This window comes from Pleurodeles waltl, chromosome 5 (assembly GCF_031143425.1).
Source record: "Pleurodeles waltl isolate 20211129_DDA chromosome 5, aPleWal1.hap1.20221129, whole genome shotgun sequence".
NCBI classification, from domain to species: Eukaryota; Metazoa; Chordata; class Amphibia; order Caudata; family Salamandridae; genus Pleurodeles; species Pleurodeles waltl.
In genome coordinates, this window is record NC_090444.1 from 966,352,649 (window position 1) to 966,377,007 (window position 24,359).

The 24,359-nt window shown below is 46.2% G+C and overlaps 1 protein-coding gene across 2 annotated transcripts in view; it reads right to left on the reverse strand.

Annotated features, from left to right (window-relative positions):
• The window catches only part of ATL2 (atlastin GTPase 2), a 541,948-nt gene that overhangs the window by 340,329 nt on the left and 177,260 nt on the right, over positions 1–24,359 (reverse strand). For both annotated transcript variants that reach the window (XM_069235095.1, XM_069235094.1), the window contains exon 3: positions 4,509–4,643. In XM_069235095.1, coding sequence (XP_069091196.1) covers positions 4,509–4,643 — 135 coding nt within the window. The remainder of the gene's footprint in view (positions 1–4,508; positions 4,644–24,359) is intronic.

Consider the following 24,359-nt stretch of genomic DNA (forward strand, 5'->3'; position numbering starts at 1 on the left):
GATACCTTGCAGGAGCTAAGGGTCCTTTTTCTACAATTCCTAGACTCCTACCTTAGAGAACTTTCCTGCCCAAACTATCTGAGAGTCATACAAACAGTAACCTGATGGGGCACAGAGTGCTGACTGACTGTGCTTTGAAATGCAAAGTGATTTAGGGCCTGCCCTTGCCTATCCCATGGAATAACTGCCTTATGCGCTGTGCATTATGGGGAGGGGAGGGTTTAGGGGGTGGAGTTTAACAATTGCACCCTCTGGGCTGTAGGCATGGTTAAATGTCTTCCTTTTGTATTCAACTACATTGAAGAACCAAAAAACAGTTCATCCATGAACAGCAATCAGAAGACTGAGCAGGGCAACTTTGTGTCATGGAAACTGCTTTGACGCACGTGGGGCTCCATTATAGCTTATGCAAAGGTACAAATAATTGAACAAGTTACTTAACTTTGGTAACACTGATAGAGGCTATTTAGAGGCAGATTGCTCACCTTCTAAAATGTTTCCCAGATGTCAGACTGGATTTGGAAACTTTTCAGCAGTCCTTCTGCGCACTGGTAGTGAGGTTTCTAGCTGCAGACTCCTCACCTTTTGGGTAGATACCAAAGCAATACCTGTATGGAGCAGGGGAGCGGCAGAGGGAGGGGATGGGGGAGTTCAGGGTGGGGTTGGGAACTGGACTCAAACCAGAGTCTTGAATAAATGAGCAGGCAAAATGCCCCCTTGGTGAACCCGACTGTCTAGACAACAGTGCTTCGTGTGCCAATGCAGTGGTGCAGTTTTGGCCCTGAAAGAATGAGCACACAGCCCTTGCGGAAGCTGCTTTTTAGTCAATGCGTAGCACATCTTAATGCAGAGCAGGATCCAGCAGGTGATGGTTCTCCTCCTCACTGCCTTGCCTTTTATTGCTCCACAGTACCCCAAAAAGAGCTGATCTTACACCCAGTGATCTTTAGTATAATCTATGCTAAAGCTTGAGCGCTCTCTTGGGTTCCAAGTCAAGTCCTTCCTCCTCAGACGAGTGAGGCGGCACACAACGCTGGTGGTGTGGTCTGACCGACATGGAACGGTGTTACAACTTTTGGTAAGAAGGATGCCTGCATCCACAGAACCAGTCTTCCTGAGAAGGTGGTGGTGTAGGGTGGACTGACAATGCTCAGTTAACTGACACACCGATGTAATGGCGATGAGGAACCCTGTGTAGAGGTAAGGAGCCATAAAGGGCAGCAGTGAAGCAGCTAGAATGGAGTACAAAATAGAAATGTAAGGGCCAAGCTAAGGTCCTACTGTGGCATGACAATGGGGGAGAGAAAAAAAAATGTATATCTTTCAAAAAAATGCATAACAACTGGAGAGTTAAACAATGAAGGCTTATCCGGCAACCACAAAAAAAGCCAAAGGGTACCCTTTAACTGTGCCTAGAGAAAAGCCTTGCCGGGATAGAGTCATAAGAAATAACAAAACACATGAGTTTGCCTAAAGGGGGTCTTATCTGGCAAGTGCTGCACCAAGTCACAAATTTGCCCCAAAGACAGACATTTACAGATTTAGTTAAGGGACGTCTGGCTCCCAAAATGAACTCCACCACCTTCAAATGTGTTCAGCTGTCACCACTCAATCTCCAAGCATGAAGGTGGAAATATACCCAGGTACAGAACTCAGCCCTGCTGCTGTGACAGAAGATCCAAGAAATGCTCAGGCCCAGAAGTTCCGGATACCATCCTCTACATGCCCAATCTGGAACCACTAGGATGACTTGGGCCTGTGCCGGTCCTGATCTTTTTGAAAACTCGGGCAGGAGTGGTACTGGAGGAAAAGCATACAGGAGTCTACAGTCCCAATTTAGGCAAAAAGAGTCTCAGAGTGAGAGACGACTTGTTAACTCCAATGACCAGAAGTGCTGACCTTGTGCGTTCTCAGCGGTGCAGAAGAGATCGAGCCAAGGATCTACCCATTCGCAAAAGAGATCTTGTGCCACCTCCAGATGCCACCCATGATCCTATAGGAACATACAGCTGAGTTTATCCATCCTTGCATTCAAAGCGCCTGCTTGGTGGTTCACTACCAGAAGATCCCTTCTTGGTCTAGCTATTTCCTGAGGCGCAGGACTTCCTGGTACAGCGTCTGTGACCTCACCCCAGCCTTCTTTGTTGCAGTACCAAATGGTGTTGGTGGGGACCGTGAGCACCTCAACCAACCTGCCCTTGATGGATGGAAAGAAGACTTAATGGCAAGTGGATGGACATGCTCCAGGGTGCTGAGAGGAACACAGGGTCTCCCAGGGCAGGGCGATGGGATCTCACTAAGTGTCTGTTGACTGGGGCACCAGAGCAATGTTTGGCCCAAACCCCCAAAAAAGGTATACTTTAGTGCCTCATTAAAAGGAAAAAGGGCTCAGAGGATGTCTGCCCCAGCTGGAGGACTTCCGTCAACACATTAGTCTGAATCTCCGAGGTGAAAAGCTGGAGGTCAAGGACTTCGGCCGTCCTAAGCATTATCATGGCTTAGGAAGCAGATTCCTCTGTGGCTGAACCAGGGGGTGGGAAAAGACCCATTTCAGGGGTGATATTTAGACCACCAGCTTTCTGCGAGTTATCATACCAATTGTCATCTTGATAGGGCTAAGCAAACTCATCACCTGCATCATAATCATATAAACATTGTCTGAGTCCTTGATCAAAAAGGAGAATGTGGTGTGTTTTCCCCTTTTTGGAGGCGGCAGGCCAAGTGGGGGAAGCAGACGTGGACCGTGACTTAAAGCAGTCTCCTCGCAGATTCTTCCTGTGCTTGGCGATGTAAAGCTTTGCCTTGCAGTCCTGGATGGCCTTCGGTTTCGACGTACATTCAGTGCAGGCCTTAGAGTCCAGACTCAACCCCAGGCACCACAAGCTCACCTGCTGGGGGATCTGACAGACTTTTGTTTGCAACAGCCCCTTCAGGGCTTAAAACATGTTTTTTGGGATGACATCCCTTGAACACTAAGAAATTTAGACAAAACTTTTTCACACAAGTCTGTTAGATATGAGAGAGCTTCTGATCTGCAAATGGTAGCGCAGAAAGAAAGGAACAGATGTCAGCATGTAGAAGCGGTGACTATATTGGCTCCACATGTAATTTCCGAAGCCCAACGGCATTAGTGCACAGCCCGATAGCAACACCTACCGTCGCACAGAGGTATTGCTGACAGTTTCTGGATCCATTCTGACGCATGGGGTATTATCCAAAAGGTGAGTAATTTGCAGCTAGACGTCTCATTCAGAATAATATTGCTTTTGTCCATGCAGCCAACAAGCCTGTAGCCAGTGAAGAGGAAAGCCAATAAGGAGCACTGCAGTTGCACTGTTTTGCGACCACAGTGGGAAATAACCAGTCAAAGGTAACAGCCATTTAAGCCCTCTTCAAGGTGTATTGTTTTGGGATATGCCATTAAACTTAAGAGTTTCGGTGTGTATTCAGGCTCTCGACAGAGGTAAAGTGTTCGGAGGCAGAAAAACTTCTTCAGAATTGCAGGACAGGGGATCATCCAAAGAACGTGCACAGAGATGCACCCCATTCCATTTGTGCAGATACAACTGCGTTTAATGTCTTTCATTGGTACTTCCCTTCAGTTGTAATTCGACTCTGCATTTATTTTCAGATTTTCAGAGTAAAGAAGTAAGCTCTTGAGAGAAACGTGTATGTTGATCTTAGACTCTACATTCGTCATAAAACCTATTGACAGTGGGATTTACATTTCCGTGCCTATTTTCTGATTATTCTGATGGCAGTGCCTCTGCATTCTCACTGACCTCACCGTATTCTCCAGCACATTTATGACTCTCAGAAAACATACACTTGTCACGCTAATAGAAGAAAGCCGTAATGGCTCTAGAGCAGAGGTCTTCAAACTGGCCTGAAGTGATCCCAGGGGGAGAGGGGGGGGCAGACTGGCCAAAATAAATATTATACAGATAACAGGCCTTTGTTTAGGCATATTTAAACATTGCCATGTTTATAAAATAATTGTGAAAAATTCTGAGGGGGGCCCAATGATTTTTTTTTTTCCAACTGGGGGGGCTCGGCATTAAAGTTTGGAGACCTCTGCTCTAGAGTCACTCAAACTATCGGATGGTCGCTGCTCTCCTCAGCCTGCATTCACTGTAAGGGGTTTTTCACTGAAATAGTACAAACAATGCCAGGAGTACCGCTGGAAGTTGATGGCAGCTGTTCTTATAGCCTCCTCAACTCCTTTACGACGCCTCTGCACGCTTTTTCTGAAGTTCCAGTAGAGAGTAAAAAACAAAAAAGCAAGTATTTTTCCAATATCTGATTTCTGGGCTCGCTAAAACCTCTGCAAAAAAAATCTGTGTTGCGGATTTGAACTGTCTCTAATCTGTACGTAAACAATTCATCTTGGTCCCAAGTTTGTAAAAAGAAAGAAAAGCTACAAATTAGACACCCAATTCCCAGAAACCGTGTTCTGATTTTCATCACTTTCCGACGTTTCATTAAATATACCAAAAGTTGCACTCTACCTGAGTTCCATCGGGTTTTGTAATCTGGAACACTTCACTCCAGATTTGTATCCCGGTTGTTTCTCGCTCGCATCCACCTCTCCACGTAAATCCAGTTAAGGGTTGGTTCGGTCCACCCATCCAACTAGAACTATCCTGGAAATGCAAAAGACCACCACACAAGGCGTAAAAAAAACAAAAACAAATACACGTCAAACACAAAACGCACTGTAAAATTTAACACACTGGCAAACTAAAGGTAGCAATGCCACATTTCATTTAGTTTTAAACGATAGTTATTCCACTGGACAAGCAGTGTTTCAACTATTCAAGTGTAACTGAAATTCTGCATTTAGATTATGACAAGGGAAGAAGTGTTTGTAAAAACCAGCAGATGGACAAGTGGATTAGGGTTGTAATTATGCTACTCGGTCTTTTTATTTAACCCCCTTCGCTGCCAGGCCTTTTCCTCCTCAGGTGCCAAGGCTTTTTTTTGGCTGTTTGGGGCAGTTCGCGCTTAGGCCCCCATAACATTTTGTCCACGTAAGCTACCCACACCAAATTTGCGTCCTTTTTTCCAACATCCTAGGGATTCTAGAGGTACCCATACTTTCTGGGTTCCCCTGAAGGAGGCCAAGAAATTAGCCAAATTACAGCGAAAATTTCGGATTTAAAAAACACAAAAAACAAAAAATGGGGAAACAAAGGCTGCAGAAGAAGGCTTGTGGTTTTTCCCCTGAAAATGGCATCAAAGGGTTTGAGGTGCTAAAATCACCATCTTCCCAGCTTTCAGGAACAGGCAGAATTGAATCAGAAAACCACATTTTTCAACAGAATTTTGGCATTTTAAAGGGACATACCCCATTTTTACTATTTTTTGTGCTTTCAGCCTCCTTACAATTAGTGACAGAAATGGGTGTGAAACCAATGCTGGATCCCAGAAAGCTAAACATTTCTGAAAAGAAGAAAAAATTCTGAATTCAGCTAGGGGTAATTTGTGTAGATCCTACAAGGGTTTCCTACAGACAACAGTTAAAATGAAAAAATATTGAAATTGAGGAGAAAAACAGCAATTTGTCTCCACGTTTTACTCTAACTTTTTCATGCGATGTTAGATTTTTTAAAGCAATATACCGTTACGTCTGCTGGACTCTTCTGGTTGCGGGGATATATAGGGCTTGTAGGTTCATCAAGAACCCTAGGTACCCAGAGCCAATAAATGAGCTGTACCTTACAATGGGTTTTCATTGTATACCATGTATACAGCAATTCATTTGCCGAAATATAAAGAGTGAAAAATAGGTATCAAGAAAACCTTGTATTTCCAAAATGGGCACAAGAGAAGGTGTTGAGAAGCACTGGTTATTTGCACATCTCTGAATTCCGGGGTCCCCATACTACCATGTGAACTACAGGGCATTTCTCAAATAGACGTCTTTTTTACACACTGTCTTACATTTGGAAGGAAAAAATGTAGACAAAGACAAGCAGCAATAAGACTTGTTTTGCTATTCTGTGTTCTCCCAAGTCTCCCAATAAAAATGGTACCTCACTTGCATGGGTAGGCCTAATGCCCGCGACAGGAAACGCAAGATGGACACATCACATTTTTACATTGAAATCTGATGGGTTTTTTTGCAAAGTGCCTAGCTGTAGATTTTGGCCTCTAGCTCAGCTGGCACCAAGGGAAACCTACGAAATCTGTGTAGTTTTGAAAACTAGACACCTAGGGGAATCCAAGATGAGGTGACTTGTGGAGCTCTCACCAGGTTCTGTTACCCAGAATCCTTCGCAAACCTCAAAGTTTGGCCAAAAAAACCCACTTTTTCCTCACATTTTCGGTGACAGAAAGTTCTGGAATCTGAGAGGAGGCACAAATTTCCTTCCACCCAGCGTTCCCCCAAGTCTCCCGATAAAAATGGTACCTCACGTGTGGGTAGGCCTAGCACCCGCGACAGGTAAAGCCCCAAAACACTATCTGGACACATGAAAATTAGAAAATACAAAACTACCAGTTTTTGCGGGGGATGCACCTGCGTTTTTGGTCGTGGGCTCAGCAGCCATCTAGGGAAACCTACCAAACCTAGACATTTCTGAAAACTAGACACCCAAGGGAGTCCAGTGAGGTGTGACTTGTGTGGATCCCCAATGTTGTCTTACCCAGAATCCTCAGCAAACCTCAAATTTAGCTAAAAAAATAAAATAAACACACAACACATTTTTCCCACATTTCTGTGTGGGATCACCCCACCGGGACAAATTTCATACCACCCAACGTTCCCCTCAGTCTCCCAGTAAAAATGATACCTCACTTGTGTAGGTGGGCCAAGTGCCTGTGACAGGGAAGAGCCAAAAACATGTTGAAATTGAGGGGGAACCAAAGCAGGTCCAAAAGGGAAGTTTGGAAAAAAAAAAACATTTTTAGGCTGACAAGTGCAGCAGAATTTTTATGGGTATAGATGAGATCTCCCATGTTGGGTGGTAGGAATTTTGTGGATTCCTGCAGATTCTGGAAGGTTTCATCACAAAAATGTGGGGAAAATGTGTGATTTCCAGCAAAGTTGGAGGTTTGTAAGGCATTGTGGCTAAGAAAATGGTGCAGGGTGCATGTGAAGCACACCACCCTGGAATCAACCACATGTTTAGTTTTCAGATGTGTCTAGGTCTTGTGGATTTTTCTACATGGCAGCGTTCCAAAGTCCAAAAAGTGCAGCCCTCACCATTCAAAGTGGGACGATTCTGAGAGTTAGCCAAGCTCTCATGGCCCAAATGTAAAACTAAAATCCAAAATAATCAAATGTCCTCTTGCTTGCCGTGGGATGAGTTGTTTTAGTGTGCGGGGCAGAGCTGAAAGACTGTTACCCCCTTCAGTTAGGGTGGTGGCATAACCAGGCCCAAACTGGTTGGTAGACCCCAACCCACAATTTTTTTTTTTTAATTCCCTGGCATCTAGTAGGCTTTCTGCCCCCTCAGGGTGTGGATCGGGGGTAATTGCCCAATCTGCCCACTGGTGGGCAGAACAACATTTGCCCCATTTATTTAGGGTGGGGGTATGGCCATACCCCCACCCTCTTATTTTGAAAAAAATATCTTCCCTGGTCTCTGGTGGGATTTCCCCGAAGGCCAGTACATGGACGGAATGGTTACGTCCGTGGCGTACAAGGGGTTAAAGCGTTCCTTTCAATGGTGGTACAGGAAACTGCCTGGTTTTCGAATGTTATCACGTTGCAGCAGGCCCGTCATGAGGAAAGGTTCTGCAAGCCTCCCCACAATGAGTGGCTATGTACAGGCCAAAACTGTCATTAGGAGGAAGACCAGTCTTTCCAACTGTTTTAGCAAAGGCCGCCACCAAAGGGGGCATGGAGGGCCGCCCCTATAAAGGCTGCCTTGGACCTGGAAAGACCAGTTAAAATGGTTTTGGAGGCTGGTTGCGCCCCCATCTGTAGACACCCCCCAGGCACCTAGGTGGGGGAGGAGCGAAGCACAAGGGGCCACTGGGGGTTCTGGAATCATTTGAACCCTCCAATGAGGAAGCGGGGTGACACCAAAAGGGGTTGAGGGGGCGTCTAGAGGAGGGTCATTAAAAGCACGCTGTCCCCTCCAATGGACAGTATGGCGATCGTGGACAGCACGCGAACAGGGGCAGTGAAGGAAGAAGGGGCTTACCTGGTGAGGACCGGACATCTGATCCTCTGAAGACGTTTGAGGGTGCAGCAGGTCTTTGGTTTGATTAAACACACTAAAACATTTGCTCAATGTATAACTCCCCTAGCCCACATATAGGGTACACAAGACCCATGCATGACTAGCCTCTTAGTTTACTAACAGCTTTTCCATCAGGGCAAGAGTGTTTCTCAGTTTTGACTCACTTTTCATAACTATATTACTAAAGCATGATGTGGTAGCACACTCATTTACAGACAGTAAATTTCCAAGAAATGTCCAAAAACCTTGCCACTAACTTGCAGCTTTACTGATAAAACTATATAGTGTATTAACAATCTGAGAAAATTGGGTTTCAGAAAACATTTATCATTTGCACATCACCAAGTAAAGTGTTCTGACTTTTTTTTTCATCCTATTAAAATAGTTTTTTCATCACACAGAAGCACAAAAAATGGTCTTTCACAGCTACTGAAATATATTTTGAAAGGTTTGTAAAGTTGACTTAGTTATATAAATTCTACATGTTGCGGAACCCATACAAAAAGCCTTTCATTTCACATAGGTCAGACAGTTCACCTTACAAAATCCTGGAACTCTGCAGTCACAAGGAAAAGTATTTGCATTGCAAGAAGACAAACTGACTTTTGACCTCTGTCTCTGAACACAGAGCAAATGTGACAAGAATGAGATTTAAAGGCATCTTAATTGCTAATTCAATTTCTGACTGAACAAAACACCTGTTATTTGCACACTCCCCAGAAGGGTCGAGTGGGATCTAAAAATAGCTCGACCTCATAAAATAAAACTCATAGGAGTTTTCTTCAGGATGCAATAGAGGAAATTTGCAAAGTTTACACCTCAACATTAAATACTCTGATCAAGGTAAATCAACACTGATAATACAAAGTTCAGTAATAATACAAGGATGTTGTACCTCGATCGAACAAAAAATTGAAAACAACTCACTTTTAAGAACAAACTTTCATGAGCATTGTCATTAACAGACAGGACATTTCCCACTGAAATGACCACGGAATTTGGACACATACAGTTTTACTGATAAAACTATACCACACAGATTGGTGTATGGCAATTGTGTTTCTCTGAATATCATTCACATATAATTTGTAGATCACCTAGGGGGTCATTTTAACCCTGGTGGTCGGAGACCGCCAGGGCTAAAGTGTCGCTTGTACCGCCAACAGGCTTGCGGTACTGAGACCCATATTATGACCGCGGCGGTAGCGCCACGGTCGCACCGCCGGGGCCGGCGGTTTCCTGCCGTTTTAGCCCCGGCGGTAATAATCAGCCAGGGCAGCGCTGCTTGCAGCGCTGCCCTGGGGATTATGACTCCGCTAGCGCCAGCCTGGTTCTGGCAGTTTGCACCGCCAGGAAGAGGCTGGCGGTAAGGGGAGTCCTGGGGCCCCCTAACAGGGCCCCGTGCAGCTTTTCACTGTCTGCATAGCAGACACTGAAAAGCGCGACGGGTGCTACTGCACCCGTCGCACGGCCGCAACACCGCTGGCTCCCATAGGAGCCGGCTCCTATGTGGCGGCCGCATCCCCGTCGGCCCAGCAGGGATGTTGTAATGGGGACCGCGGGAGTGCGGCAAGCTTGTAATGACCCCCCTAGTGTCTTGTTTTGCCCCTTTTAAAATCCGTTTCCAGCACAGGTTATGATTAAAATAACAACAAAGTGCTTAATTTCTGCAGTCCACACGGCTGGATGCACACCATTTCATTTATAGGTTTTTACATTTTGTTGTGTATTGCAAAAAGCAACATTATACACTATCATAATTCACTTAATAAACTCCTCTCGCTTTACAGTGAGATTTAAAAAAAAGTAAACACTAATCCTCATGTTAACAGGACCTGTCTGTTCAAAGGCTAATAAGTGAAATTTAAAAAGGGTAACAACCAAATTAAGGTCTCTCGGGAGCATAATAAAAGTTTGGGAGGAAATATGTATGTAAGCCCTTTCAAAACTGATCACAACTGGTGACTTAAACAAGTAGGGCTGTTCAAAGGGGAAAAACTAAAAAGGCTGCTAAAAGCAGACAAATAAGCTGTAGTGGATGTAGGAGGCCAGCTGGCCCAGTGTGTGGTTGACACTTATGGTGTTACACATTATACTGGGTCCAGTCAACCCTTATTAGATAGTGTTACATTGTCTAGATAACCAGGGCACTCTAGTGGTAGAAGTCGTGCGCAGCCAAGACTTATCCAGGAGGTGTGTGAAGTACTTACAGTAACACAGTAGTCACACAGTAACTTATCACACATGAAAGGAACCACAGTGTTGCAAAAATAAAGGTACTTTATTACAGGAACACCAAACTAGATTACTATAGGTAAAGCCCCTTCTGAAGGTAAGTACCCACAAAATATACACAGGTAAGTATTGGGACATAGAATAAAATAGCAAGGACCCTAAGGGGGGGGCCAAACCATATACTAAGAAAGTGGAATGCGAAAGACAGGTCAGTGGTCAGGAGGGCTACCAACAAGCATAAGCAAATGCAACTGGAGCTGTTGGAGATTTGCAGAGCTAAAGAGGATCAGCAAGGGTCTGAAGACTCGACCCTTGAAGGGGAGTCCGGGCTGACCCTCAGAAGACAGGAGAGCCAGCAGAAGCAGTCAAAGCCCCTACGGGCAACCCACAGGCAGCAAGCACAGTAAGTCACAGTGAAGCCCAGCCAGCACACCTGAAGAGGAGTCCCATGTCGCTGGAGCAGCAGAGAGAAGACTTTCCTTGCAGAGGTCGAGTGCTGGGTGCCAGGACTACTTGGAGCCTCAAGATCCCTCAGGGCAGGTGTCAACAAGCCTTGGTTGCTGCAACAGTCGCAGTGCATAGGGGGAGGCAGCAAGGACTCACCATCTCCCAAGCTGGACAGAAGGCAGAGAGGACCCCTCCTAACCAACGCCTGTGTTGGACAATCTACGCGGGTCCAGAGGTCAGCAGATCCCAGCAGCTGGATGTCGTTGCCTTCGGTGCAGGCGGATGCAGAGGAGTGACCCCTTCACTCCAAGGGAGATTCCTTCTTGCTTCTTTTGTGCAGCTGGAATCTTTCCAACCCCAGAGGATGCACAGCCATGGAAATGTTGCAGTTTGCTGACAGGAGCACCGGAAACAAAGTTGCACAAGAGGTTGTCTCAGGCATTGTGGTCCTGTTTGGTTCCTGTGAAGTCCAGCAGCGGTTCCGGGTGCCAGGAGCAGAAGATGTCTTTGCAGAGAGGTCCTGGCGGAGTCTTGCACGACTAATCTGGGGACCCACACACACAGGGAGCCCATAAATAGCCTAGAAACTGGAATGGCCACTCTCTGCGGTGACCACCTATCAGAGAGGGTCACCTATGCCAGCTACCTAACCTGATCAGTTAGGTGCTCCCAGGGGCCTCTGCACTACTTGTTTCAAAGATGGCAGAACCAAGTGGCCACCTGGTGGAGCTCTGGGCACCACCCGAGGGTGGTGCTGGACAGGGAACTGGACACTCCCCTTTCCTTTGTGTTTCACTCCAGGGCAGGGACCAGTGGTCCCCAGACTGGTGCAAACCAGATTATAAAAGGAGGGCACCTTATGTGCTCTTCAAAGCAAACCAGTGGTGTGGGGAGGCTACCTCCTTCAGGGCTGTAACACCTGTTTCCATAGGAGAGGAGGTCGCACCCCTCTCCTACAGGAAATCCTTTGTTCTGCCTTCTCCTGCTTGAGCTGGTCAAGCAGCATGAGGGCAGAATCCTGTCTGAGGGGCTGCAGCAGCGTGGGCTGCCCGCAGATCCTGGAAGACTGGCAGGAGTATGACTGGGGGATCCTCTAAGGATGCACAGAATCGTGCCACCAATACTGGCATCAGCATTGGGGTATAATTCCAAACATGTCCAGGCTCGCAGTTAACATTATGTAGCTGGACCACCACAGGTAGTGAGTGACCAGTGGCTCTGGTGTACCAATGCCCGGGTACCTAGGTACCATATACCAGGGCAGAGGTCTTCAACCTGGTTTGGGGGGGGGGGGGGTTCAAGTGATTGGGGGAGGGTGCCTGCCAAGCTCCAGCCAAAAGAAGCATTATACAGATAACTGGGCTTTTAAGCAGAAGCTGCAATGTTTAAATAGGTCTATAGGTCTAGCCATATTTAAACATTGCCTTCTTTATAAAATGTGAAACATTCTGAGGGGGGGAATGATTTTTACTTTTTCAACTGGGTGTGGGGGGTGAGGCATTAAAATGTTTGGAGACCACTGACCTAAGGACTTGTAGGGGTATACCAATATGCCAATTGTGAGGTGTAAGAAGTAGCAAAGCATCTACATTTGGGGGAGAGAGCACAATCACTGGGGTCCTGGTTAGCAGGATCCCAGGGAAAACAGTCTAAGCACACTGGCATCAGGCAAAATGTGGGGGTAACCATGCCAGAAAGAAGGGACTTTCTTTCCTACACAATTCCCCCCCCCCCCCTCTCCCCCCTCCATCCCCCGACACACAGACAAAGGACAATAACCAGTTGGGTTTTTATTGTCTAAATTGAAATATCTGGTGAGTCCAGGTCTATGTTCCACTGAATAGTCCGTTCCCAGTAGGGAGATAGACCACCTTTACAGTTTGGGATTCTCACCTTTCATTTGCTTAAGCCTTAGAAGGGGCTTTTGGTCTGTCTGAACAAGGAATTGAGAGCCAAACAAGTATGGACTCCGCTTCTTCAAGGCCCAGACCACAGCAAAGGCCTCTCTCTCAATGGCTGACCAACACTTTTCTCCGGTGGTCAACCTTCTACTTGTAAAAGCAACAGGTTCAATCTGGACCTCTTCATTAAGTTGGGAAAGTACTGCCCCTTTCCTTACCTCTGAAGCACCTGTCTGGACAATGAATGGTTTTCAGTGGTCTGGGCTTCTGAGACTGGGAGCAGAGCACATGGCCTGTTTTTGGTCAAATTATTTTTGGCACCAAGCTGTTCATAAGACTTTCTTGGGCATACTTTTGGATGTGAGGTCACTTAAAGGAGCTACAATGGAGCCATGCCCTTTAATGAACCTTCTGTAATACTCAGCAAGGCCTAAAAAGACTGACTTGGGTTTGAGTGGCAGGGGCAACTCAATCCATTATGGTTTGGAATTTGCCATATGGTGGCTGAATTTAGCCTCCACCTACCAGATGACCAAAGAAACCACTTTACCCTGCCCTGTCTGGCCTTTGGATGCCTTGATAATGAGGTCTGCTTTTCCTACGGCCTCTAGCACAGTTCAAAGGTGGACCAGGTGATTCTCCCAGGTGGAGCTAAAGACAGCTATATCATCGAGATAAGCGGCACTTAAGCTTTCCAAGCCTTGGAGAACTTTTTCTCCAACCTTTGAAATGTTGCTTGGGCATTCTTCAAACAAAAGCACATCACAGTGAAGTGATAGTGCCCACCAGGTGTTGAGAATGCGGTCTTTGGTTTTGAATCTTCAGATAACTTGATCTGCAAATAACCTGCAGTCAAGTCAAATGTACTGAGATACTTGGCTGCAACCAAAGTATCAGTTCATCTGCTCTTGGAACTGGATGGGCATCAGTCCTGATGACTGCACTGAGGCTTCTGTAATCAACACAAAACTTAATCTTTTGGGAGTGAGGCTTGTGTACTAAGACTACAGGACTAGCCCAGGAGCTGTCTGAAGACTGAATGACTCCTAACTCTAGCATCTTTTGCACTTCTGTTTTGATACATTCCCTGACATGGTCAGGCTGCCTATAGATCTTACTATTTACAGGCAGACTATCACCGGTGTCAATTTCATGTAGACACCAGGTTGCTTGATCAGGGGGTCAGAGAAAAGAGTTCTGAGCTGGTGGAGGAGATTTTTGTGGTCAACCTTCCCTCACAAGGGGAAGTGGACCCCTAACTGGGTGTCCAAACAGAAGCTCAAATGTACTACAGCCCACTCCCTTCGGTGGAACTTCCGTATAGGCAAAGAGGAGGTAGAGCATTAGGACATCCAATCTCCTGAGTTTTTCCAGAGAGTCCCACGATCATGCCTTTTAAGGTTTTGTTTAATCTCTCAACTAAACAGTTTGTTTGTGGATGGTAAGGGTGGTGAATTTATATGTTACCCCATACTCCTTCCACATTGCTTTTAGATATGCAGACATGAAGTTTGCACCTGTCTGACACCACCTCCTTAAGAAAACCCACTCTGGAGAAGAATCCTAGGAGGGCCTTGGCCACTGCAGGGGCTGTGGTGGTCCTAAGGGAAATTGCCATAGGGTATCTGGTGGCAGGGTCCCCCGCCACCAGTATAAATCTGTTCCCAGATGCAGTTGGAGGGTCTAGGGTGCCAACAAGGTCTATCTCCACCCTCTCAAAGGGTACCCTGAGAGTGGAATTGGGTGGGGGGGGGGGGGGGGGGTTTGAGTGCCACCTGTCTTGCCACTGGCTTGACCGGTAACACAGGAACGACAAAACTCCTTTGTGTCTTATGACCTAGAACACCAGTGAAAGTGAGGGACAAGTCTGTCCCAAGTCTTGATGTTCCTCAAATGGCCTGCAAAGGGAATATCATGTGCTAAGATCAATACGAACTCCCTAAACCTTTGAGGAATGACCAACCTCCTGGTGGCACCAGGTTTGGGGGCCCCCAGCCTCAGAATTAAGGAGGCCATTGTCCCAGTAGACCTTATGGGTCGCTTGATATTGAAAATGTCACTTACCCAGTGTACATCTGTTCGTGGCATTAGTCGCTGCAGATTCACATGTTGAGCACAGTCCGCTGCCTGGTGTTGGGCTCGGAGTATTACAAGTTGTTTTTCTTCGAAGAAGTCTTTTTTTGGTCACGGGACCGAAGGACTCCTCCCTCTTCGGCTCCATTGCGCATGGGCGTCGACTCCATCTTAGATTGTTTTCCCCGCAGAGGGTGAGGCTGGAGTTGTTTGCTATAAATAGTGCCCATGCAATGGAGTGAATACGTATGTACATACAAAGTTTATAATAATTATTTACAAATGTACAAATGTTTAAGATTTAAGATTTACTTCTAAACGGCTACAGGCTTCCCGGGGAGGCGGGAGGGCACATGTGAATCTGCAGCGACTAATGCCACGAACAGATGTACACTGGGTAAGTGACATTTTCAGTTCGATGGCATATGTTGCTGCAGATACACATGTTGAGCATAGACTATAAAGCAGTTACCTCCCCTAAAAGCGGTGGTTTAGCTTGTAGGAGTTGAAGTAGTTTGGAATAATGTTCTTAGTACAGCTTGGCCCACTGTAGCTTGTTGTGCATTTAGTACATCTACACAGTAGTGTTTAGTAAATGTATGAGGCGTAGACCAGGTTGCAGCCTTACATATTTCGCTCATAGGAATGTTTCCTAGAAAGGCCATTGTAGCGCCTTTCTTTCTGGTTGAGTGTGCCTTTGGTGTAATAGGCAATTCTCTCTTGGCTTTAAGATAGCATGTTTGAATACATCTGACTATCCATCTAGCAATGCCTTGTTTAGAGATTGGATTTCCTATGTGTGGTTTTTGAAAAGCTATGAACAGTTGTTTTGTTTTCCTGATTAACTTTGTTCTGTCAATGTAGTACATTAGTGCTCTTTTGATGTCTAATGTATGTAGTGCCCTTTCAGCCACGGAATCTGGCTGTGGGAAGAACACTGGTAATTCTACTGTTTGATTTAAATGGAATGGTGAGATTACTTTTGGTAGAAATGTAGGATTTGTTCTTAGAACTATTTTATTTTTGTGTATTTGAATAAATGGTTCTTGTATGGTAAATGCCTGTATTTCACTTACTCTTCTGAGGGATGTGATTGCAATGAGAAATGCGACTTTCCACGTTAAATATTGCATTTCACAGGAATGCATGGGTTCAAAAGGTGGACCCATGAGTCTTGTTAAGACGATGTTAAGGTTCCATGAAGGAACTGGTGGTGTTCTTGGTGGTATAATTCTTTTTAGCCCTTCCATGAATGCTTTAATAACTGGTATTCTAAATAGAGACGATGAATGAGTAGTTTGTAGGTAAGCAGATATTGCTGCGAGGTGTATTTTTATAGATGAAAAAGCGAGGTTTGCTTTTTGCAAATGTAGTAAGTATCCCACTATGTCCTTTGTAGAGGCATGCAATGGTTGGATTTGATTGGTATGGCAGTAGCAAACAAATCTTTTCCACTTAGATGCATAACAGTGTCTAGTGGAAGCTTTTCTAGCTTGTTTTATGACCTCCATACATTCTTGTGTGAGGTCTAAGTGTCCGAATTCTAGGATTTCAGGAGCCAAATTGCTAGATTCAATGATGCTGGGTTTGGATGCCTGATCTGTTGTTTGTGTTGTGTTGTGTTAACAGATCTGGTCTGTTGGGTAGTTTGACATGCGGTACTAGTGAAAGGTCTAGTAGAGTTGTATACCAAGGTTGTCTTGCCCATGTGGGTGCTATCAGTATGAGTTTGAGTTGGTTTTGACTCAATTTGTTTACTAGATATGGAAGGAGAGGGAGAGGGGGAAAAGCGTATGCAAATATCCCTGACCAACTCATCCATAGAGCATTGCCTTGTGATTCGCGGTGTGGGTACCTGGATGCGAAGTTTTGGCATTTTGCGTTTTCTTTTGTTGCGAACAAATCTATCTGGGGTGTTCCCCAAATTTGAAAGTAATTTTTCAGAACTTGGGGGTGAATTTCTTATTCGTGGACTTGTTGGTGATCTCGCGAAAGGTTGTCTGCTAGTTGGTTTTGGATCCCTGGAATAAATTGTGCTATTAGGCGAATGTGGTTGTGAATCGCCCACTGCCATATTTTTTGTGTTAGGAGACACAATTGTGTTGAGTGTGTTCCTCCTTGTTTGTTTAAATAATACATTGTTGTCATGTTGTCTGTTTTGACAAGAATGTATTTGTGTGTTATTATGGGTTGAAAGGCTTTTAACGCTAGAAATACTGCTAAGAGTTCTAGGTAATTTATATGAAATTTTGTTTGGTGTACGTCCCATTGTCCTTGAATGCTGTGGTGATTGAGGTGTGCTCCCCACCCTGTCATGGAAGCATCTGTTGTTATAACGTATTGAGGCACTGGGTCCTGAAATGTCCGCCCTTTGTTTAAATTGTTGCTGTTCCACCATAGAAGCGAGAGGTATGTTTGGCGGTCTACCAACACCAGATCTAGAAGTTGACCCTGTGCTTGGGACCATTGTGATGCTAGGCACTGTTGTAAGGGTCGCATGTGTAGTCTTGCGTTTGGGACAATGGCTATGCATGATGACATCATGCCTAGAAGTTTTAGCACAAATTTTGCTTGTATCTTTTGGTTTGGAAACATAGCACTTATTACCTTGTGGAATGCTTGAACTCTTTTTGGACTTGGGAGTGGCAATTCCTTTTGATGTGTTGATGGTTGCCCCTAGATATTGTTGTGTGACACGGTTCGAGGTGTGACTTTGTATAGTTGATGGAGAAACCCAGTTTGTGAAGGGTTTGTATGACATATGTGGTGTTGTTTGTGCACTTTCTTACTGTGTTGGTCTTGATTAGCCAATCGTCTAGGTAAGGAAACACATGTATTTGTTGTCTCCTGATATGTGCTGCTACTACTCCTAGACATTTTGTGAATACTCTTGTTGCAGTTGTTATTCCGAATGGCAACACCTTGAATTGGTAATGTATTCCTTTGAATACGAACCTTAGGTACTTTCTGTGAGAAGGATGTATCGGTATATGAAAGTACGCATCTTTTAGGTCTAATGTGGTCATGTAATCTTGCTGTTTGAGCAGTGGAATGATGTCTTGTAGTGTGACCATGTGAAAGTGGTCCGATATGATGTAGGTATTTAGTGTCCTGAGATCTAATATTGGTCTTAATGTTTTGTCTTTTTTTGGAATTAGAAAGTACAGGGAGTAAACTCCTGTGTTTTTTTGTTGTACTGGTACTAACTCTATTGCATCCTTTTGCAGTAGTGCTTGAACTTCTAGTCCTAAGAGTTCTAAATGTTGTGGTGACATTTTGCGTGTTTTTGGAGGGATGTTTGGTGGGAATTTGTGGAATTCTATGCAATAGCCATGTTGGATTATTGCTAGTACCCAATTGTCTGTTGTAATCTGCTGCCAAGATTGGTAGAATTGGCTTAGTTTTCCCCCCACTGGTGTTGAGTGAAGGGGTTGTGTGACTTGAAAGTCACTGTTTAGGTGGAGGTGTTTTTGGAGTCTGGAATCTTCCCCTACTCCTTGGGAATTGACCCCCTCTATATCCCCTGAAACCTCCCCTTTGGAATGAACCCTGATATGGTGTGGTTCTTGTTTGTTGGCTGGTGGTGTCTGTGGGTTGGCCACGAAACCCCCCTTTAAATGGAGTTTTTCTAAAAGAGCCTCTGCTCTGCGGGGAGTAGAGTGCGCCCATGGCTTTGGCCGTGTCTGTGTCCTTTTTAAGTTTTTCAATGGCTGTGTCCACTTCAGGGCCAAAAAGTTGTTTTTCGTTGAAGGGCATATTAAGGACAGCCTACTGGATTTCAGGTTTGAACCCTGAAGTGCGGAGCCAAGCGTGTCTCCTTATGGTGACAGCAGTGTTGACTGTTCTTGCTGCAGTATCGGCTGCGTCCATTGAAGAGCGGATTTGATTGTTTGAGATCGTTTGTCCCTCTTCAACTATTTGCTGCGCCCTTTTTTGGTATTCCTGGGGAAGATGGTCTATGAGAAGTTGCATCTCATCCCAGTGTGCGCGGTCATATCGGGCTAGCAGCGCTTGAGAATTTGCGATGCGCCATTGGTTGGCTGCCTGTGATGCGACTCTTTTTCCTGGCGCATCAGATTTTCGGCTTTCTTTGTCCGGAGGTGGGGCGTCGCCAGATGTATGGGAATTTGCTCTTTTGCGAGCCGCCCCTACTACTACGGAGTCAGGTGGTAACTGCGAAGTAATAAACACTGGGTCTGTGGGTGGTGGTTTGTATTTCTTATCCACCCTTGGGGTGATGGCTCTTGATTTTACGGGCTCTTCAAAAATTTGTTTTGCGTGCCGTAACATCCCTGGTAGCATTGGGAGACATTGATATTGGCTATGTGTAGCCGAGAGGGTGTTAAATAAAAAATCATCCTCTATAGGATCGGAATGCAGTTGGACATTGTGGAATTCTGCTGCCCTAGCCACCAATTGAGAGTATGAGGTACTGTCCTCTGGCGGTGACTGCTTTGGGGGTATGAATCGGGATCATTGTCCGGCACTGGGGTGTCGTAGAGGTCCCAAGCGTCTTGATCCTGATTATCTTGACTTATAGTAGTTTGCGCTGGTGAGTGCATTTGTGGCGGTGTTTGTGCCGGCGATGCCTGTTGTGGTGGAGAGGGCGGAGGAGTGACTTTAACCACTTTGGCTTGTGGTTGTGCGTCATCCTTGAGAAATCCGATCCTTCTTTTTCTCATTATTGGGGGAAGGGTTGATATCTTCCCTGTGTCTTGTTGGGTGTACAGTCTCTTTTGTGTGTAGTCTGATTCTACGCTTTGGAGCTCTTGTCCAAATCTGTGCATCTGGCCACTTATTCCTTGTTCCTCTGTGTAGGAAGGAGGTGTGGAACTTTTCGGCGCCAAGAGAGAATCTTTTTTCGACTTCGGTACCGACTGAATTTTTGTGGCTTTCGGCAGTGTGTCTCGGTGCCGATGTTTTTCGGTGCCGGCATCTTGTTTTTGCTTCTCGGAGCCGCTATCTCGGCTCCGAGGTTGCTCCATGGTGGTCCCTCGACCGGAGTTGGGTGTCTTCGCTATGGGCGTGCCCTTTTTCGGCGCCTTCGACGGCTCGCCGGTTTTATGGGTCAAGCCATGGCCTGTTGGCAGTGGCGTCCCCTGGGCTTTTGTTTTTTCGATGGTTTTTATTTGACGTCTTACTCACTGTTTGTTGTTGTTGTTCGACGTCGGAGTCTCCGGATTCTGAGTCCGGAACCGAGAATGTTTCCTCTTCGTCGTCGAAACGTTGTTTTGTCGGCGTGGACGCCATTTGTAGACGCCTGGCTCTTCGGTCCCGGAGTGTTTTTCTGGACTGGAAGGCTCGACAGGCCTCACAGGTATCCTCCTTGTGCTCGGGGGACAAGCACAAGTTACAGACCAAGTGCTGATCTGTATAAGGATACTTACTGTGACATTTTGGGCAGAAACGGAACGGGGTCCGTTCCATCGGCTTCGATGTCGCACGCAGTCGGGCCGACCAGGCCCCGATGGGGGATCGAAGCTACCCCAAAGTCTTCCGATGATCGGTGTCGATGTACCTAACTATCCCAATACCGAACGGAACAATACCGACGCTTTCTTCCGAGATTCTGACTAACTTTCCGAACTGAAACACAGAGCGAAAAGGAATACGTCCGAACCAGACAGCGGAAAAAAACAATCTAAGATGGAGTCGACACCCATGCGCAATGGAGCCGAAGAGGGAGGAGTCCTTCGGTCCCGTGACCAAAAAAAGACTTCTTCGAAGAAAAACAACTTGTAATACTCCGAGCCCAACACCAGGCAGCGGACTGTGCTCAACATGTGTATCTGCAGCAACATATGCCATCGAACACACTGTTTCCTGAGCAGCAGCTTGCGGTCTCAGGCTTTCCAGAGAAGGACAGGACTTCTGTTCCAGGCTAAGTTCCTCCCTGGTTGGTCCCCCTGCACCTAAGAGCTCAGCTGTATCAGCTTTAAGCCCCTCTGGTAGAGGTTCCACCCAAGGGGTAGATTCCTCTTCCAGAGGAGTGGAATCCTCACCTGAATCCTGGACAGAGGGTAATTTCTTACCCTGCTTGTCTTTCTTTTTGGGAGTCTCCTGGGCCATTTTCCCAGGCTCCAGAGCGCCCTACTCTCCCTGTCTCCCGGCCTGTGCTCTCATCAGTGCAAAGATATACCCAGGGATGCCCAGGCTGAAGTCTCCAAATCATTGCCCAGTAAACACTATACAGGCAGGTCAGAGGATACTACAACATTCTGAAGGTCAGTAAACTCCCGTCCTCTCCAACTAAGGTCGACAACAGCCATGGGGTGGCACTTAGTGTTGTTGTGAGCATCAGTGACTTGGCATGTGGTGTTGTTCAGGGGACACCTGTTTTTCAGTCACCTTTGTGACACTGGCACCTGTGTCCCATTAGACCTCAGCCTCAACATCATTGATAAGTGGATGCTGCCTCTACTTACCCAAATTAAGGGGACTAACAGCTAGGGTGGCAAGGTCAATGCCACCCTCAAAGACCAAAACTGCCTCAGTGGTCTCCCTGACTAACCGAGAGCCCACTGCAGTTCCCAAGGTGAACCCATTTACACTCTTGGACTGACTACTACTACCAGTGCTATTGCTAGGGGCTCTAGGGGTAGAAGTGGTAGTGGCAGGCTTGGTGCTCTTTTTAGGACAGGTGCTGTCACCTGCCCTATGGCCTTTTTGTCCACAGATGTAACACCAAGGTTTCTTGTGGGAGGATGAAGAGGATTTAGACCCACAGCCAGAAGAGTTTTGTGGGCCTGATGACGTCACTTTCTTTTTGTCTTTAGATTTGTCCACAACTTTCTCCTGATTCTTGGAAGAATCCTTCTTCTGGTCACGCCCAGTGTGAGTTTTTCTACCCACTCTGGTGCAAAAACATTTGTCTGCCATCATACCTAATTCTTGGGGAGTGGTTAGATCGGAGTCCACCGTATGCTCATGCAGTTTGTCAGAAATGCAATTATTAAGAATGTGTATACAAGATTATACAAGCTCTGATAATCGTGCACATTACAGTCATGTAACCAGTCTTCCAGGGCCATGCAAGAGCGGTCCACAAAATCTACCCAATCTGGGTGGACTCCTTCCTGGTTTCCCTGTACTCTTCTGTGGTCAACCCAAACCCATTAATGAGAGCTTCCTTAAGTGCCCGATAATTGTAGGCATCTTCCTCCCTGACAATGAGGAGTTGGTCCCTACCCTTGTCAGTAAAGGAAAGCCACAAGATGGCTGCCCACTGTCTTTGAGGAACCTTCTGTACTCCACAGGCCCTCTCTAAGGCAGTGATCTACTTGTGGATGTCTTCCCCAGGTTTGTAAAGGGGTATTATAAGATTTCTGGATTCACAGGTCCTCCCTGGCCTCTCTATAGCTGTTCCTGCCACCATGGGGTGTCAATCCCAAATTGTCTCTCCTTCTCCACTGCCAAGGCCTCCCTATCTAGGGCTAACTGTTGCTGCTGCAGCCTCAGTTTGGGCTCTTCCAGTCTCAGTATTCTGAATTCCCCATCTAGGGACTTCCCACCACTCCCCCCGAGCTAGAGTGGTCAGTCTCATCCGACACTGCTGAGACTTGGGTGTGAACTGGGGACCCTTTGCACCTATCCTCTAGGAGAAAAGGTGGGCCTACTTGTGTGCACCCCTCCCCCCCGTTTCACTACCATGAGTGCTCTAAGACTATGGCGTACTCCCCAGTAGCCTCCTGACCCTCCCCAGTAGAATCTAAGTCTATCCTGTCTAACACGGGCGGGTCAGTCTCTGACCTCCAATACACACAGGGTCAGGAGGAGCAGGAAGTAGATTGGATTGGTGTTGGGGGGGGGGGGATGCAGAAAGAATTGGTTGAATGAATGGTGAAAGAGAGGCAAAATAGAGGGATGTGAAAAAGGTGCAGTAGAAAGAGACAGGAGAGTGAGGTGATGAGATTAAGCAGAAAGGAGAGAGGCAAGGTAGAGAGAAAGTAAAGGTTAAGAGTGTGGTGATAGGGAGGTATACCAGCCAATGGATGTGCCTTGAGTATTGCAGATTAACTGTGAAAGAAAAGAGTGTGACTCAATGCAAACGTTATAATGGAGGGGGGCTAGCAGGGAGCCTCACAACTGCCAGGGAAGGAAAAATGTAGCAGAGCAAGAGAACGAGAGAGATGCTTGCATTTCTGGGTCCTTCAGTGGTACTGCCTCATATTTAAATATGTTAATGTACTGATTTGGATCAAAGATTACATCTTTCACCAAGGTACAAAAGAATGTACTGGAACTATATAGTAGTAAGACTGTATCTCTTTAGTAAACTGACAACGTACAGCCCACAACAATTAGTTCAATCCATTTAGTTTCTGCTAATTATTCAATCATATTCCCAAAGTATCCTGACAACTACTCCGCCTTAGTAGACAGGTCAATTTGCTTCTGATTCATGTAAGACTGGAAAAGAAAGCATTAATCCGATGGGGACTCATTGGCAGCCTCACGTGCACATTAGCAGAAAAAGTGTCAATGAGTACTGCACAAGATTATAAAATATAATTAATCTGGCATTTGAAAACAGATAAGCATAAGGGGCAGCATGAAAAAAAAAGGCAAAAGTGCAATCGGCCTTTCAACGCACAGTATCTCAGCAGATTTGCCACTTGCTGGGAAATACCTAGGTGAACACGCATTAGCAAAGCCAGTAAGCCTCACCTAAGCCAGAGTTTTTGGCCATGTTGTACACCAGGGTGGCAGCTGCTCAGTATAGCTGGAAGTTAATGGTGTAGAGGAGAGTGGCATGGAGTGTCAGTGGAATGGCGAAGAGTGGAGTAGAGTAGCAGTGTCATGTACTGAGTAGCAGTGTGCAGTTGCGTAGAGTAGCATAAGCTGGAGAGGCGTAGAGTGGACTGGAGTAGAGTGCATTGGTGTAGTGTAGCAGAGTATGGTGGCGTTTAGTGCAGAGGCACTGAACTCAGCAGTATACAATGCAGTGTTGTAAAATGCAGCGTCGCATAGATTGGTGCAGGATGGAGTGACAGTTGAGTGATGCAGAGGGCAGTGGACTAGAGTTGAGTGGCAGACTGAAGTGGCGTAGAGTGCAGAGTCGAGTGGCACAGAGCGCAGTGGCGTAGAGTGGTTCAGAGTAGCGTAGAGTATAGTGCCATAGAGTGAAGTGGCAGAGTGCACTGGTGCACAAGAGGTGAGTAGCAGAGTGGAGAAGTGCAAAGTTCAGTAGCAGAGAGTGCAGTGTTGCAGAGTAGAGTGTCACTGCAGTGGTGTAGAGTAGAGCGGCATAGAGAGCAGTGGTGTAGAGTACACGATGCAGAGAAGAGTGCAGTGGCATAGAGTGTAGTGACAGTGCATTTGTGTAGAGTGCACTGGCATATAGTGTAGTGGTTAAGAGCACAGAGGTGTAGAGTGCAATGGCAGAGTAAAGTGGCACAGACTGGCGGCGAGTCGTAGACAGTAGATAGTTTCAGAGTACAGAGGAGTGGTGCAGGGTAGAGTGCAGTTCCATAGAGTGGCAGAGAGTAAGGGCGTAGAGTTAAGTGGCGTA